Source organism: Polypterus senegalus, chromosome 10, assembly GCF_016835505.1.
Source record: "Polypterus senegalus isolate Bchr_013 chromosome 10, ASM1683550v1, whole genome shotgun sequence".
Classification (NCBI taxonomy): domain Eukaryota; kingdom Metazoa; phylum Chordata; class Cladistia; order Polypteriformes; family Polypteridae; genus Polypterus; species Polypterus senegalus.
Window position 1 is genome coordinate 119,041,571 of NC_053163.1, and position 15,516 is coordinate 119,057,086.

At 37.2% G+C, this 15,516-nt stretch overlaps 1 protein-coding gene across 5 annotated transcripts in view; it reads left to right on the top strand.

The window, feature by feature from the left end:
* LOC120537492 (serine-rich adhesin for platelets-like) overlaps positions 1–15,516 on the top strand; it is a 41,793-nt gene that overhangs the window by 22,185 nt on the left and 4,092 nt on the right. For 3 of the 5 annotated variants that reach the window (XM_039766470.1, XM_039766465.1, XM_039766469.1), the window contains 5 exons: positions 1,176–4,019; positions 6,852–7,024; positions 8,430–8,497; positions 11,928–12,091; positions 12,973–13,085. In XM_039766470.1, coding sequence (XP_039622404.1) covers positions 1,176–4,019; positions 6,852–7,024; positions 8,430–8,497; positions 11,928–12,091; positions 12,973–13,085 — 3,362 coding nt within the window. Of the gene's footprint in view, positions 1–1,175; positions 4,020–6,851; positions 7,025–8,429; positions 8,498–11,927; positions 12,092–12,972; positions 13,086–15,516 lie in introns of those variants that run through there. The other 2 variants (XM_039766467.1, XM_039766468.1) reach the window with 2 other exon arrangements.

Here is a 15,516-nt window from a genome sequence, read left to right on the forward strand (position 1 = left end):
TTTAGAATAGCATAGAATAGAATAGACTGTAACTGTTGTATTTAAATTAATACTTAATAGCACACTGAATTTAAAACATTAGAACAATCTAGATGAGAACAGGCCATTCAGCCCAACAAAGTTTGCCAGTCCCAACCAATTAATTCTTCTAATTTAAAAACATCAAGTCTAGTTTTTTAAAGTCCCTAAAGTTTTACTATCTACCAGGCTATTTGGTAGTTTATTCCATGTGTCTATGGATCTCTGTGTAAAGAAAAACTTCCTGTTTGTGTGAAATTTACCTTTAACAAGTTTCCAACTTTATCCCTGTGTTCTTGATGAACTCATTTTAAAATAATAGTCTCAATGTGTTGTACTAATTAATCCCCTTTATCATTTTAAGCACTCATGTAACCTCTTAATTTTGTTTTGCTTTCTTCATAATTCAACCCCTGTAGTCCTGGAATCAGCCTAGTTGCTCTTATCTGGACATTTTCTAGTGCTGCTATGTTCTTTTTTTAGCCTGAAGACCAAAGCTGCACACAGTACTCCAGATGAGGCCTTATCAGTGCCTTATCAAATATTCTGTTTGTCTTCTTAATGGTTTCTGAACACTGTCTAGAAGTTAATAGCGTAGAGACTACTACAGCTCCTAAATTTCTCTCATAAGGTGTATTCTTCATTTTTACTTCCTATGTGTAATACTTTACATTTACTGACATTAAACTTCATCTGCTACAAATCTGCCCAAGCCTGTATGCTATCCAAGTCCTTCTGTAATGATATAACGGATTCCAAATTATCTGCCCATCCATCTTTCTTGGTGTCATCTACAAATTTAACCAGCTTGCTACTCATATTTCTATCCAAATCATTTAAATATATTACAAAATAGTGGTGGCCCTAGCACTGACCCCGTCAAACACCACTCTTAACATCAGCCAATTCTGCTAATGTTCCTCACAACATCACCCTCTGCTTCCTGTGTCTGAGCCAATTCTGTACCCATCTAAAAACATCACCCTGAACTCCCACTTCTTTTTGTTTGATGTCCAACCTCTCATGTGGCACCTTATCAAATGCCAGACAATCAAAGTCTAGATAATATCATAAGCTCCACTTTTATTATACCTTTCTGTTGTTTCCTTATAGAATTCCAGCATGTCAGTAAAATGTAATTTTATTTTTTATTTCAGATGTAACCACCACAAAAACAGCTTTAATTCCAAGTACAATTACTTCAGCTGCTGCCAAAGTGACATTCAGCACTAACAGTGATGTCACAGAAACTGCCTCTGCGTCATTGCCTACCATTATGACTGCTTCCCCATTAATATCCAACACTAAAGCTGACTCTACAATAAATTATGCCACCTTAAAACCAACATTTTCAATGGATTTTACAACCAATATCATAACATCAACACCTACCACTAAAACTGATTCTGCAGCAATTTCCTCAACATCAGCTACAATAACTAAAACTGATGCTACAACAACTGGCCAGACATTTTCACGTACCAAACTCACTGCTACCACAGTGGTATTCACCACTAAAACTGATTCAGTACAGACTACCCCCATATCATCAACTAGAGGTATGACCACTTTCTCAATTACACCAAACTCCACAACTGATTCTACAGAAACTACCTCCTCATCATTATTCACCACAGTTTCTTCCTCTTCATCAATATCCAGTATAAGATCTGATTCTACAGCCAGTGCCTCTACATCATCACCCACTATTAACTCTGATTCATTGCCTGCAGAAATCATTAATTCCACATCAACATTCAGTAATAAAAGTAATTCTACAGCAATTCTCTCTACATTATTTCCCATAGTTGATTCATTTTCAACAATGAAAACATCTGCCACTGATTCTATAGAAACTGCCACCACACAATTGTTCAGCTCTGACAAGTCCTCCTCATTATTATCTAGTACAGTGGCTTTGTCTTTACCTATATCCAGTAAACTTTCTGATTCTAAAGCCACTGCCTCCACATCATCCTTCACTATTAACTCTGATTTAGTATCTGAAAGAGTCACTGATACCATGTTGACATTTAGCACTAGAACAGGCTCTACAGAAACTTCCTCTACATCATTCCCCATAATTGATACCTTTCCAAGTGCCACTGATTCTACATCAACTGTCTCCACACTGGTGTCAAACTCTAAAACAAATTTGAGAGAAGCTTCATCTGTATCAGTATCCATGACAGTTACTGCCCCCTTGTCAACACCCAATACAAGATTTGATTCCTCAGGCAATGCATCCTCATTACTCACTATTAATTCTATTTCAGTAGCTGCACGAATCACTGACTCTACACTGACTCTTAGCCATAATACTGGTTCTACTTTAAGTTCCTCTTCAACAATAGTTGATTCCTTTGAAACAACGCAAACATCTGCCACCAATTCTACTGCAACTGCCTCCACACTGGTGCCCAACTCTAAAACTAGTTTGACAGAAACTTCCTCCATATCATTATCCAACACAGTTCCATCCTCTGCACCAATATCCAATATAAGATCTGATTCTACAACCAATACCTCCCCATCATCAATCTCTGTTAACACTGATTCAGCACCTACAAGAGTCATTGATTCAGCATTGACAATCAGCACTAAAACTAACAGTACAGTAACTTCCTCAACATCAATTCCCATAACTGATTCTACATTAACCGCCTCCACTCTGGAGTCCAATTCTGCAACAAATCTGACAGAAACGTCTTCCAAATCATTATCCATGTCAGCTACTGCCCTTTCATCATTATCCAGCACAAGACCCGATTCTACAGCCAATGCCTCCACATCAACACTTACCACTAACACAATTTCTGCAGGAACTTTCTCCACAGCCCAACATATATCTATTGATTCTACAGCCAATATTTTCACATCAACACTTGCGGAAGGAAATAAGTCTATGGTAATATCTTCTTCACCATTGCCCACAGGTAAAAGTGATGCTACATCAATTGGTTTCACATCAGCACCTACAAGAGTTGCATCCACTGTGACTAAAACTGATTTTACAGCTGCTGCCCTTGAGTCAACTGATTCAACACCAGCTGTCTCTACATTTACATTTAACACTAAAATGGATTCTGCAGACCCTGGCTCCCCATCATTATCCACCAAGGCTGGCACATCTTCATTAACATTCATCACTAAAACATTCTCTACAGCAAATGTCTCTACTCAGATATCAACAGTTGCTACTAATACTACTGTCAATGCTACTACATCGACAGTTAGCAATAAAACCGCTTCTACTGCAAATTCCTCTGCATCATTACCAACTGATTCTACAACAAACTCCACTGTATTCATAGCAACAAATAACACAACAAAGTCTGCAGCTACATCTGATTCTTGGATATCAACACTAAGCACTAAAGCTGATTCTGTAGGAAATTCATCTACATTAAAACAATATTCAAGCCTTGATACTACAGTCACTACATCTACATCAGCCTCCCTTTACTCTGCCTCAGCAGTAAAACCTTCCTCTGTGTCTTATTCTACAGCCACTCCTACCACATTAGCAATTCATACTAGAAATGATTTTATGGCACCTCCCTCTGCATTACTAGTCAAGGATTCTACAACCACTTCAACCACATCAACACTGAATAAAATTAACAATACAGTAAATTCTACTTTGCCCAAAACCACATCAACAGCTAATAACTTTTTATCAGCATCTATGATGACAACTAAGGCTGCATTTGCTATCATGTCTTCCACATCTGCACCTAAAAGTGGTTCAACTGATGGTGCCTCAGCATCAGCATCAATGACTAATAATGATACTGTAGTAACTGCCAATAAATCAGCACCTCCAAATGACAGTGCAACCACTGCTTATTTGTCACAACTGACATCTTCAGAAAGGAATTCTGCAATCAATGTAAATATTTTCACTGTAAACTTGCCGGCAATTATATTGCAATCTAATACAGCTTCCAGCATCACCACATCCACAAGAAGCTATGGCTCACCCTCATCATCATCAAAAGGTACCTGTATTTTTTATTTTCAAGAAATTAAATTAGGTCTAATGATTCTTTTTCAGTTATGAGTTTACACATTCAAGCTACTGAACAGCACTAATTATTTTCATAGTGTAATGAGGAATACTGAAATATATCGGTACACATATGGCTACCAACTGCTTTAAAGTTGGTAACTGACACTTCAATCCAAAAATTAAGTACCTACTGCATTACAATCAGTATGTAAAAACTAAGCCAATTCAAAATTCTTTGCTACATATTACAATGTCATCTTACAACGTTTCTGCCAAACTGTTTTTCTCTTGGTAACAAAATATAGCTCAATGTTATCGTCCTTTCCTTCAAGCCTTTATTAAGAGATTATGAATATGTTTAGAAATGATGAAGACCAAGAAGGCAGCATTTGTTAAAGTAATAGATAAGGGTCTAAGTAAATCAAAGGGAAATGATTCCACTATCATTTAGAGTAGTCCCGAGTGATAACTGGTTGCTTCATAACAAATTCTCCTTGCAAATGGTCAAGCTTTCAGTGTACCTTGTGCAGGTTTAATAAAAATATTGGCGGATGAAGTGAATAATACGGTTGTGTGAAGAAGTAGGTACACCCCTCAGAACTTATTGAATTTTTCAACATATTTAAAAAGGCAAACAGTACATCTTTGTGCAAATGGTGTCTACAGATAAAGGCGATATACTTGAATGAAAGCACAAGCGCAATTTAGTCTTATTAATCATTTAACAAAAGTATCAACAGATGTAATTGTCTAATAGGGAAAAGGAAGTACACTTAAACCTCAGAAGCTGGTATTGTCCCCTTTAGCAGAAATAACTTCTTAGAGACATTTTGCATAACTTCCCACTAGTGTTTGAAATAAACTCGGTGTAAATTTTTGAGCACTTCTTCATGCAAAATACCTTCAGTTGAAAGATGCTTGTAGGTTTTCTTTTAATCACTGTTGATTTAACACCCACAATATTATAATGGAATTCAAATCAGGGTTTTGGCTAGGCCAGTTCTTAACCCTCAGTTTCTTCTTTTTAAGCTTTTCCTTGGTGGATTTACTAGTGCTTTGGGATGGATGGCCTTATATTATCCTCAAGTACACTTTGATATGATTTAGAATTCATAGTTGACTTAGGGTGGCATGGTGGCACAGTGGTAGCATTGCTGCCTCGCAGTTAGGAGACCTGGGTTTGCTTCCCGGGTCCTCCCTGCAAGGATTTTGCATGTTCTCCCCGGGCACTCCGGTTTCCTCCCACAGTCCAAAGACATGCAGGTTAGGTGGATTGGCGATTCTAAATTGGCCTTGGTGTGTTTGTGTGTGTCCTGCGGTGGGTTGGCACCCTGCCCAGGATTGTTTCCTGCCCTGTGTTGGCTGGGATTGGCTCCATCAGACCCCTGCGACCCTGTGTTTGGATTCAGCAGGTTGGAAAATGGATGGATAGTTGACTTGATCACTGCAAGCTGCCTAGGCTCTGAGGCAGCAAAGCAACCCTAAAGCATATCATTTCCACCACAATGCCTAACAGATGATATGCCATTCTCCTCCTAAAATGCCATGTTTGGTTTGTGCCAAATATTTTTACTGTTGCTGTGACTGAACAATTCTATCTTTGATTCATCTCTCCAGATCACATTGTTTCAGAAGGCCTGGCATTTACCTATGTGCTCAATGACAAATTATACTTTTGTTTCTAAGTTTAGTTCGGACAAAAAAGACTTTTTTTCCTTACACACCCCTCTTGCATGTCAAATTTGTGCAATCTCTTTCTGATTCTAGATACCATGCACCATACCAACATTGTTTGCAAGAGTTATGTGCAGATGTCATGATGAAATATTAGGGTTCTTGGAAATTTCTTTTAGTATCAAATTATTAGCATTTGGGCTGAATTTACTGGGCTGGCCTGTGCTGGACAAAACAGCAGCGGTCTGAAAGCCATGTCACTTGTAGATCATTTATCACTTGTAAATAATTTTCCTTACAATGGAATGACTGATTTCGAAAACTTTGGTGAGCTTTTTAAATCGCTCTGCCAGACTCAAAAGGTAACCACAACCTTCTTTCTGAGGGCCTTAGAGAGCTCTTTTAACCTTATCATGATGTTACAACACCAGTACCAAAGAGAACATCAAAGTCTAAATATCTGCAGTTAAAATAAGACATGTTCCACCAGCGTACTTCCAAAGAAGGTTCTAATCTGAAAAACCTGATTCTAATTTTATGGATTTGAAGTGGTGATAAGTGTCTGGATGTACTTACTTTATTCTAAGCAACAAATCAGCACTTCTGTTTATTTAGATTATGAGTATGAATACACCATTTAAATTTTATGCATTATTTGTTCAAGTTTATCAACGTTTTCTGCAGGCACTGTTTGAATGACAGTCTGTTTGTCTCTTCAAATATGTTGAAAAATTCGACAGTCTCCAGGGGTGTACCTACTTTTTCACATAATGGTAATTCCTTTTTCTCTTTACAACAGCAACATTTATTTATAAAGCACATTTTCATGCAAATAATGTAACCCAAAGATGTCAAAGAGAAAGTTATAAGAAAAGAGAAACAAATAAAATTAGGCAATAATATTAAGAATATATAAAGAAGTAACAAAGATGGAAAAAAAAAAAACAAATACATGATCTTAAAAAAAAACCAGATAAATATCAAGTACTCTAATTGCAACCAATTAAAAAGTTTCCAAAAGTGGGTTAAGAGCCCATTTGTGAAGTCAATCTGGAAATATTAGGATGACTTTTGGGGACTGAATATGACGTTTTACAGGATGTGATTATCTTAACAATCTCAATAGTTATTTTTTCTAACTCTTCAGGCCCTACTTTGAACCCCTCTGCTTTCATAACAACATCTGACATTGTGGTTTGCGCAAGTGAAGACAAATCATTTAACATTAACTTCACTATTACAAATATGGACTTTACAAGTGACTTAGGAGTGAAAACCTCCCCTCTATACAAAGACGTAGAAGCTAACATCACTACACTGGTAAGCAACTTGGATTGCATTTACTGCTATTAAGTAGTTTGTTTTCACTTTGTGTAAGAATGAACAAGATGTCAGGCATTTTGAATAATTTAGGATAGCATCTCCAAGGCTCGAGTGTTAGGATGGTGTCTAGACAGGACAGGAATTTAAAAGATCGATATAATAAAATCTGTAGATGAGAATCAAAGAATCCACGTCAAAAAAGGAAAGCAAAGAGGTTCATTAACAAAGTACCAACAAAAGTAGAGTTTTTGAACTGTAAAGAGTATTAGTGTTATTCGTTATCTCAGACATTGACGACCTTTTATCCCATTGCCTCTATGATGTCACAAACTGCGCACAACCAGCTGTAACCTGAACATCACGTAAGCAAATGGCTGTAACTGTAAAAGAACTAATATTGCAATGAAATGGTAAAAATAAAAATACAAAAATCATTTCATAAAGCCATAATGAGAAAGTAAAATCAAAGATTAATTCCTTGAATTCAAAAATGCTCTAACAGTACACAAAAGAAGGGATGATTACATAAATAGGCAGAAATAAATTTAAGACAAAACAGCAATATAACAGTTTTTATGCCTCATGCACTGTTTGTTGGACCTTGGGGACTCAGCTTTTATATTAGGGGGAGAGGATTAAGTCCCTTACTGAAACACTGATGTTACCACTTCTTTTGGTTGTTGAGTTTTGGATTTTCTATTTGGGTATTTTAAATTTCTAAGTTCATTTTCTTATTATTCTTTGGTCTATTTACTTTTTTTGTATATTTTTTTTATTTCAATTGCTAAATTTCACACTTACCTTTTAAGAATACAGCATTCCTAAAAGGAAAATGTGAAATTTAGCAATTGAAATCCAAAATGTGATTCCATTTTGCTTTTGTTTCTTGAAAATTTGTTAAATCTTTCTCTTTTGGTCAGGGGTTTCTAACGGTTCCCCTCTTCTGTTTTTAAACCAGTTTTGCCTGTCTGGCTGATATGTTATCATGTAGTGTATTTGCAGCGATCTGCAGCTAGAAGAAAACATCCTTGGTTGAGAGATGTAGCATTAAATATTGCATGATAAATTGGAACAATAAATAAAATTTATTTTTCAATTAATTTAATTTTCAATTAAGTAAAATGTTGAAAATTGCTCCAAAAAGCTCCCAAATAAATCAGGCATTCTAAAAATGAAATACAATATCCTGTAAAGCTATAATCATTTATTATTTATTTACTGCAAATGGCAAAGATGTGGGGAGCAGGTGCAAAGCCAATCGGGTATAGACTTTGTGGAATGTATACAGTATATATATTTATATAAAAATGTACTGCTTCAGTAAAATTAATATGATTCAATGCTATCTTATTAATTAAATAAACAAATAACTAACTAACTAACAATAAATTCTTTATTACAGCTTAACCAGGTATACCAAAATAGCGATGCAAAAGGCTACTTCCAATCATGCTCAATATTAGACCTAAGGTAATAATGTCTTCTTCATTTGCAGAGTTTGGAAACTTTTAGCATTTTACATTTTACCTGTTTTAATAAATCAATTTATTGTTTAAAGATTACCTTAATTTAATATTACCAGCTGTAAAGCATCTGAAGTTATTCTGTGGTGTTAGTCTTAAAGTTGTCCTTCTAAACTCAGTTATACTAGGAAGGTGGAGGTTCAGGTATAACTAATTACTCTGCATATCAAATTATAACAAACTCCACACTTTCCTGAGAATTTGGATACCTTAGTCTTAGAGGTGACACCCTTTGTTGTCTTTGCTACCATCGTCATATGCTCTGGGCATTGTGTGCTAGAGTATCTCTGTTGTAGTCTGAAAGCACAGTAGCCTTTACTTACAATGAAGGTATTCTATTCATTGATGAATATCAAAGATACACTGAGATTAAAAACTCATGTGCTACTAAAAACTGGGAATATCAAACTAATCTGAAACATTCCTTTTTCATGAGCATTACTTATGAATGGACATACTGAAAAGAACAGAATTTAAACAGAGCATTGAAAACACATTTTTGAGCACCCTCTTCCTAAGAATTTGGTAGATACTGTTTATCTGAGCAGGTTGTAGTCATTTTAAATGGCCCTAGTAGATACTCGGCTCCATGAAATTGGAAATCTGGAAATAGTTTTCAATCTCAAGCTTATGAAAATGCATATTACTACTCAACTGATGGATTAAAAAAAAAAAAAACCTCATTATGGCAAAGGCATTTTAGCTGTTTCTCTTATCCATGTTTTAAATACATTAAGCACTGCTTAGTATTTTTTTAAAGCCAATGTGTCTCCCTATTCCGCATCTTGTATAAGAAAAGTGGTGATCCTCCCCACTGGAATAGAATGCAGTAATCCTACAAATACAATCATGCACTGATGGTTTGTGTGTTACAAACAATACCTCTACCTCTGCACTGATAGACATAACCCTTCAAGTCCTTTTGAGCCACCCTTCATCTAACCAACTACTAGTGTCCCCACTCAAAATGAGTTTTAATTGAGAACATTTCACAGGTAAGGCCATCTTTTCTGATTCAGAAAATGTGACTCAGCTCTTACAGCAGCTTTTTGTGGGAATTACTAGACTGACCACATAATGGTAGCAGTGTGTGTCCTTGGTAAATGAGATTAATAATTAATAAACAATTTTAATTTTTTTATAAACCTAGAGTCCCAAAATTAGAGGAAAAATATAATCAAACGCCAGCTATATATAAGGGCAAACACAAGATCTTTATAAAATAAAAAGATTTATTCTTCCAAAATAGTCTTTAACTAAAGCTCAGTGGAGCAAAAAGGTAATAGGAATTGACCAAAACAATAAGATAATCGAATGTAAACAATGTCCCAAATCAGTAATTCAGAGAATGGTCGAAAAACAGAGCAGAGATATCACAAAAACACAAGAGCTGCAAAAGAACACAAGTAAACTTATTGACTTATTGCCAGGAATGATGGGAAACCCTTACTTTTATGGCTAAGGGCAGTCACAGCCACGTGCAAAAGATTGCAGATGACACTGCTATCGTGGGCTGCATCAGGAGTGGGCAGGAGGAGGAGTATAGGAAACTAATCAAAGAATTTGTTAAATGGTGCGACTCAAACCACCTACATTAAACACCAGCAAAACCAAGGAGCTGGTGGTGGATTTTAGGAGGACCAGGCCCCTCATGGACCCCATGATCATCAGAGGTGACTGTGTTCAGAGGGTGCAGACCTAGAAATACCTGGGAGTGCAGCTGGATGATAAATTGGTCTGGACTGCCAATACTGATGCGCTGTGTAAGAAAGCACAGAGCCGACTATATTTCCTTAGGAGGCTGGTGTCTTTCAACATCTGCAATAAGATGCTGCAGGTGTTCTATCAGACGGTTGTGGTGAGCGCCCACTTCTAGGCGGTGGTGTGCTGGGGAGGCAGCATAAAGAAGAGGGATGCCTCAAGCCTGGATGAACTGGTGAGGAAGGCAGGCTCTATTTTAGGCACAGAGATGGACAGTTTGACATCCGTTGCAAAGTGATGGGCGTGAGCAGGCTCCTGTCAATCATGGAAAATCCATTGCATCTACTGAATACTATAGTAACCAGACAGCGGAGCAGCTTCAGCGACCTGACTGCTGTCACTGTCCTCCTCCACTGACACACTGAGGAGATCATTCCTCCACTTCAGTTCCACCCGGGTGGGGTGGGTGTGGGGCTTGAGGGTTATGTAAATGTTAATATTATACAAAATTATTGTCTGTCTGTTATATTTTCATTGTTAGCAATCTTTAATTTAATATTGTTTTTATCAGTATGCTGCTGCTGGAGTATGTAAATTTCACCTTGGGATTAATAAAGTATCTATCTATCTATCTATCTATCTATCTATCTATCTATCTATCTATCTATCTATCTATCTATCTATCTATCTATTTATCTATCTATCTATCTACCTAATGTGCTGGTGGTCTTGCCTCTTGGTGAAACACTCACAAAACACAAGACACTTAACAAAGACTAAGGAAAATAATCAAAAACAAGTAATAATGCAAATAATTAACAAAATTAACATTAACGTAAATAAATAACTCAAAAATGAGACCAATCCTGGCTGAAATACAAATGTCCGCAACACGTCCGTTAGCTGCAGCTATGCGCTTTGAAGAAATTAAGCAAAACAACTCAAAAGAACTCTTTGTACCTGCTACACGAAAATCCCCAAAACATTCTCTTTAGTCGAGTTTATTGAGCCATTTGAGTATAGAAGCCTAATACATAATCTTGATAGGTCCATCTCCTTTCGTGGTTAGTGTCCATAGCAATCAGTCTATCCTGTCCTGTAACGACAGTGCAAAAATCACTTCAACATAACAATTGTAACAAAATACAAAAGAGATCATAAAGAGCTGGGACACCAAATGGTGAACCCCATATAATTGTTGACAAAACAACAAAAACAATTTCAAAATAATCGTGAGAACATCTTCTCAGAAGTAAGTCAAAATATGAACTGACTCAAGATAGTGATGGATCTCCTGGTTTTAAGTCCTTCTGGCAGGAAGCGGTGTGACCAGGTGGACACAGAACTGACATAAGTGGTGTTACAGTTGTCAATCTTCTGGTCTGCAAAGGGAGGAAGTGAAATGGCATTAGGACACAACACCAACCCTTGGAGCGGCAAGGAATTGCAATCACTAGAGCCCTATGTGCCCACGAGTGATACAATACATAACTGCCTCACCTTAACCAAGTCAATTTGCTGGTTATAACTTCCATTGTTCCAACCAAACTATGGAAGCAAAGAAAACGAAGTGATAATTCAGCCTTGGGGTAACATGACTTACTTCCTCTAGTAATTGATTAGTTTCTGTGTGACATTTTAGATTTGGAGTCTGATTTTTTTTCTTTTTTTTGCAGTCCAGGATCTGTGATAGTAAGCAGTAGTTGTTCTTTCAAAACTGTCAATGGGAAAATATGTGTGGACACCGTAAAAGCTGAGAAAATCTTTATAAATGCAACCAATAACGTGACACTATTGGGAGGCATCTATCAGCTGAGAAAAGGCAGCTTGACAGTTAAAGGTATGATTTGCTTGGTTATGTCTGACATTAAAAGTAACTCTGTTTTTCTCATATTAATGGAAAACAAAAATAAGATTAATCTCATTTTATGTATGGCTATGTGGCTGAGCACCTTCATATAGCAACAATAGTATATGCAAAAGCTGATGATTTTTGCTTGCTATTTTATTGTCAGAACTGACTTATAAATTGAGGGATCAATTCAGCAGCCGAGAGATGAGTTGCCAGGCAGAAATGTTAAACAAATTTAATTAACAAATCTCAAGTTGTGACTACAAAGCTTCTCATCCATGATATATGAATCACTGATCAATATAAGTTGATCAAAAGTGAAGTGTAATTTTAATTTTAATTTTAATTCTGTGCCTGTGTGAGTTTCCTCATGCCATTTTCTGTGTACAGCTCGCTCATTTCCCTTTGTCTCAATGGGTTTTCCTTCAAGTACTCCACCTCCTAAGGCATGTGGGGTAGACTAACTGGTGTCACTAATTTATAGTGCCTAGAATAAACTGTTACTCTGTCCAGAGTTGGTTATTGCCCTGTGCCTGTTGCTGCTGGGACATACACCAGCCCACTGTGACTGTAAATTTAATTTAGAAGGTTATGTCATGGTAGTATGTTGTTGCCTATTTCCATTCTTTTGTGCTAAATGTTCACTTTCTGATATTTTTACTTTTGTAACTTGGGATATTTTTTCATCAACTCTCACTCACCTTATTGCTTTGAAGACTTTCAAGTCAATTATACTGTTTCCATTTTAAAAATGGTCAAAGCAGGATGTCATTGGCAGAGGACAAATACAATTATTATATACATAGATTATAATTATTTATAAAAAATATGTAAAATTAAACCATTTCCTTTTATACCTTTTATTACAGATTACAGTATTCCTTCTTCATCAAATTCTCAAAATATTCCCTTTTGGGCAATTATTACTATCGTGCTGGGATTGTTTATCCTAATCCTTCTGCCACTGCTTTGCTACGTACAGGTAAGACTTTATTGTTAGTGAAAAACAGTCAAATATAACATATTTTATGAGTATGATCAAGAAGCTAATACTTTGCTTCACAATTCCTGATTGCTAGTTTTCAGTCCCAGCCAGAACATTGTTTGTGGAGTATAAATATTCTTCCCATGCTTTCAGTGCTTTCTCCATTTTGTCCTGAATGCGGTATTTTAATGTGGATTCACAATCAGACATGTATCACAGAATGTGAGTAATCCAACCACCGGGGTTACTCAAGCCAGTATGGTCTAACTGTTGGTCCCAAGCCCAAGTAAATTGGGGAGGGTTATGTCAGGAAGAGCATCCAGCATGAAACCTGTGCCAAATCAAACATGCTGATGAGAATGTCCTTACTGGATTGGTTGAGGCCCAGGTTACCAATGACAGCCACCAAAGGCTGATGTCCATCAGAGTATCAGCAGAAACTATGCTACTGCTAGACAAAGAAAGCAAAGGAGGACTAGGGAGGGAAAGGGGGTTCAAAGACAATGGGAGAGGAGGAAGGGAAAGAGTGTGGAATTCAGAGTTGGAACTTTGAATTTTGGGCTGGCCAATATGATAGAACAGAGAAAAGTAGATGAACTGCATGCACAGAAGACCAAGTGGAAATGAAGTAAGGCCAGAAACATTGGTGTTGGGTGCAAACTATTCTATCATGTTGTGGACAAAAAGGGAAATGGCATAGGGGTACTTGTGAAGGAAGAGTATATTATGAGTGTTTTGGAGGTAAAGAAAATGTCTGACAGAGTGATGAGTATAAAGATAAAAATCACAGGATAATGTTAAATGTCATCAGTGCATACGCTAAGCAAGTGGGATGTGACATGGATGGAGAAAGAAGATTTCTGGAGTGAATTAGACAAAATGGTATAGAGTATACCCAAAGAAGAAAGAGTGGTGATTGAAGCAGATCGTATTGGGCATGTTGGTGAAGGGGACAGAGGTAATGAGGAGTATGGTGTTAAGAAGATAAATGTTGAAGGATGGAAATGGTGGTGCTGAATACATACTGTATTTCAAGAAGAAAGAGTAACACAGAGTGATTTATAACATTATAGGAAGGTGCACACAGTTGGACTATATCCTATGTAGGAGATGTAATGTGAAAGAGATTAGAGAATGAAAGGTTGTGGCAAAGGACAGTATAACTAGACAGCATCGATTGGTGGTGTGTAGGATGAATTTTGAGGTGAAAAAGAGGAAGAGGATGAGAATAAGACCTAGGATCAGGTGGTGGAAATTGAAAGAGGAAGACTGTTAGGACAGGCTCTGGGTGGGGGTGAAGACACGATAGATGATTGGAACACCACAGCTGAAGTGGTAAGGCTAGGAAGGTGCTTGATGTAACATCTTGAGAGAAGAAGGAAGACAAAGAGACCTGGTGGTGGAATGTGGAAGTACAGAAAATCAGAAAGGTGAAGTGGTTTGCAAAAAGGAATTGGGATGAACCAGACAGATGACAAAACCAAACAGGTGTACAAAGAAATGTGGTGCAAAGTGAGTTGAGAAGTGGTAATGGCTAAAGAAAATGTTTATGTTGAGCTATATGAGAAGCTGGACACAAAAGAAGTAATAAAACACTTGTACCGATTGGCCAGACAGAGGGACTGAGCGGGGAAGAATATGCAGGTCAGGGTGATAAAGGAAAGAGAAGTAAATTTTCTAAGAGTGTGTTGAAAAGGTGGAAGGAGTACTTTGAAGAACTTATGAATACAGAAAATAAGACAGAACTTAGGTTAGGTGAAGTGGAGACAGTAAATCACAAAGTACTGGGGATCAGCAAAGTTGTAATGAGGGAAGCTGTGAAGAGAATGAAAAGTGGAAAAGCGGTTGGCCATGACAATATACCAGTGAAGGCATGGAGATGTTCAGGTTAGATGGCAGTACAGTTTCTATCTAGATTGTTTAACAAAATCTTGAAAAGCGAAAAGATGCCTGAGAAGTGGAGAAGAAGTATATTAGTATTAATATTTAAGAATAAGAGAATTGTGCAGAGCTTCATTAACTACAGGGGTATAAAGATGATCAGCCACACCCTGGAGATATGGAAAAGGGTGATGAATGTTATACATAGAGAAGATGAGGTGGTCTGTGATCAGCAATATGGCTTCCTGCCTGGAAAGAGTACTACAGATGCAATGTTTGTTTTAAGAGTGTTGATGGAGAAATACAGGGAAGGTCAGAAAGAATTGCATTGTGTATTTGTGGACTTAGAGAAAGCGTAAAACAGGCTGCCAGGAGAGGAGTTATGGTACTGCATGAGGAAGTCGTGAGTAGAAGAAAAGTATGTGAGGGTGGTGCAGGATATGCATGATGACAGTGTGACTGTGGTGAGGAGTGTGGTAGGAGTGACAGTCTGGTTGAAGGTGAGAGTGGGATTACATCAAGGATCCTGTTAGCAATGGTGATGGTC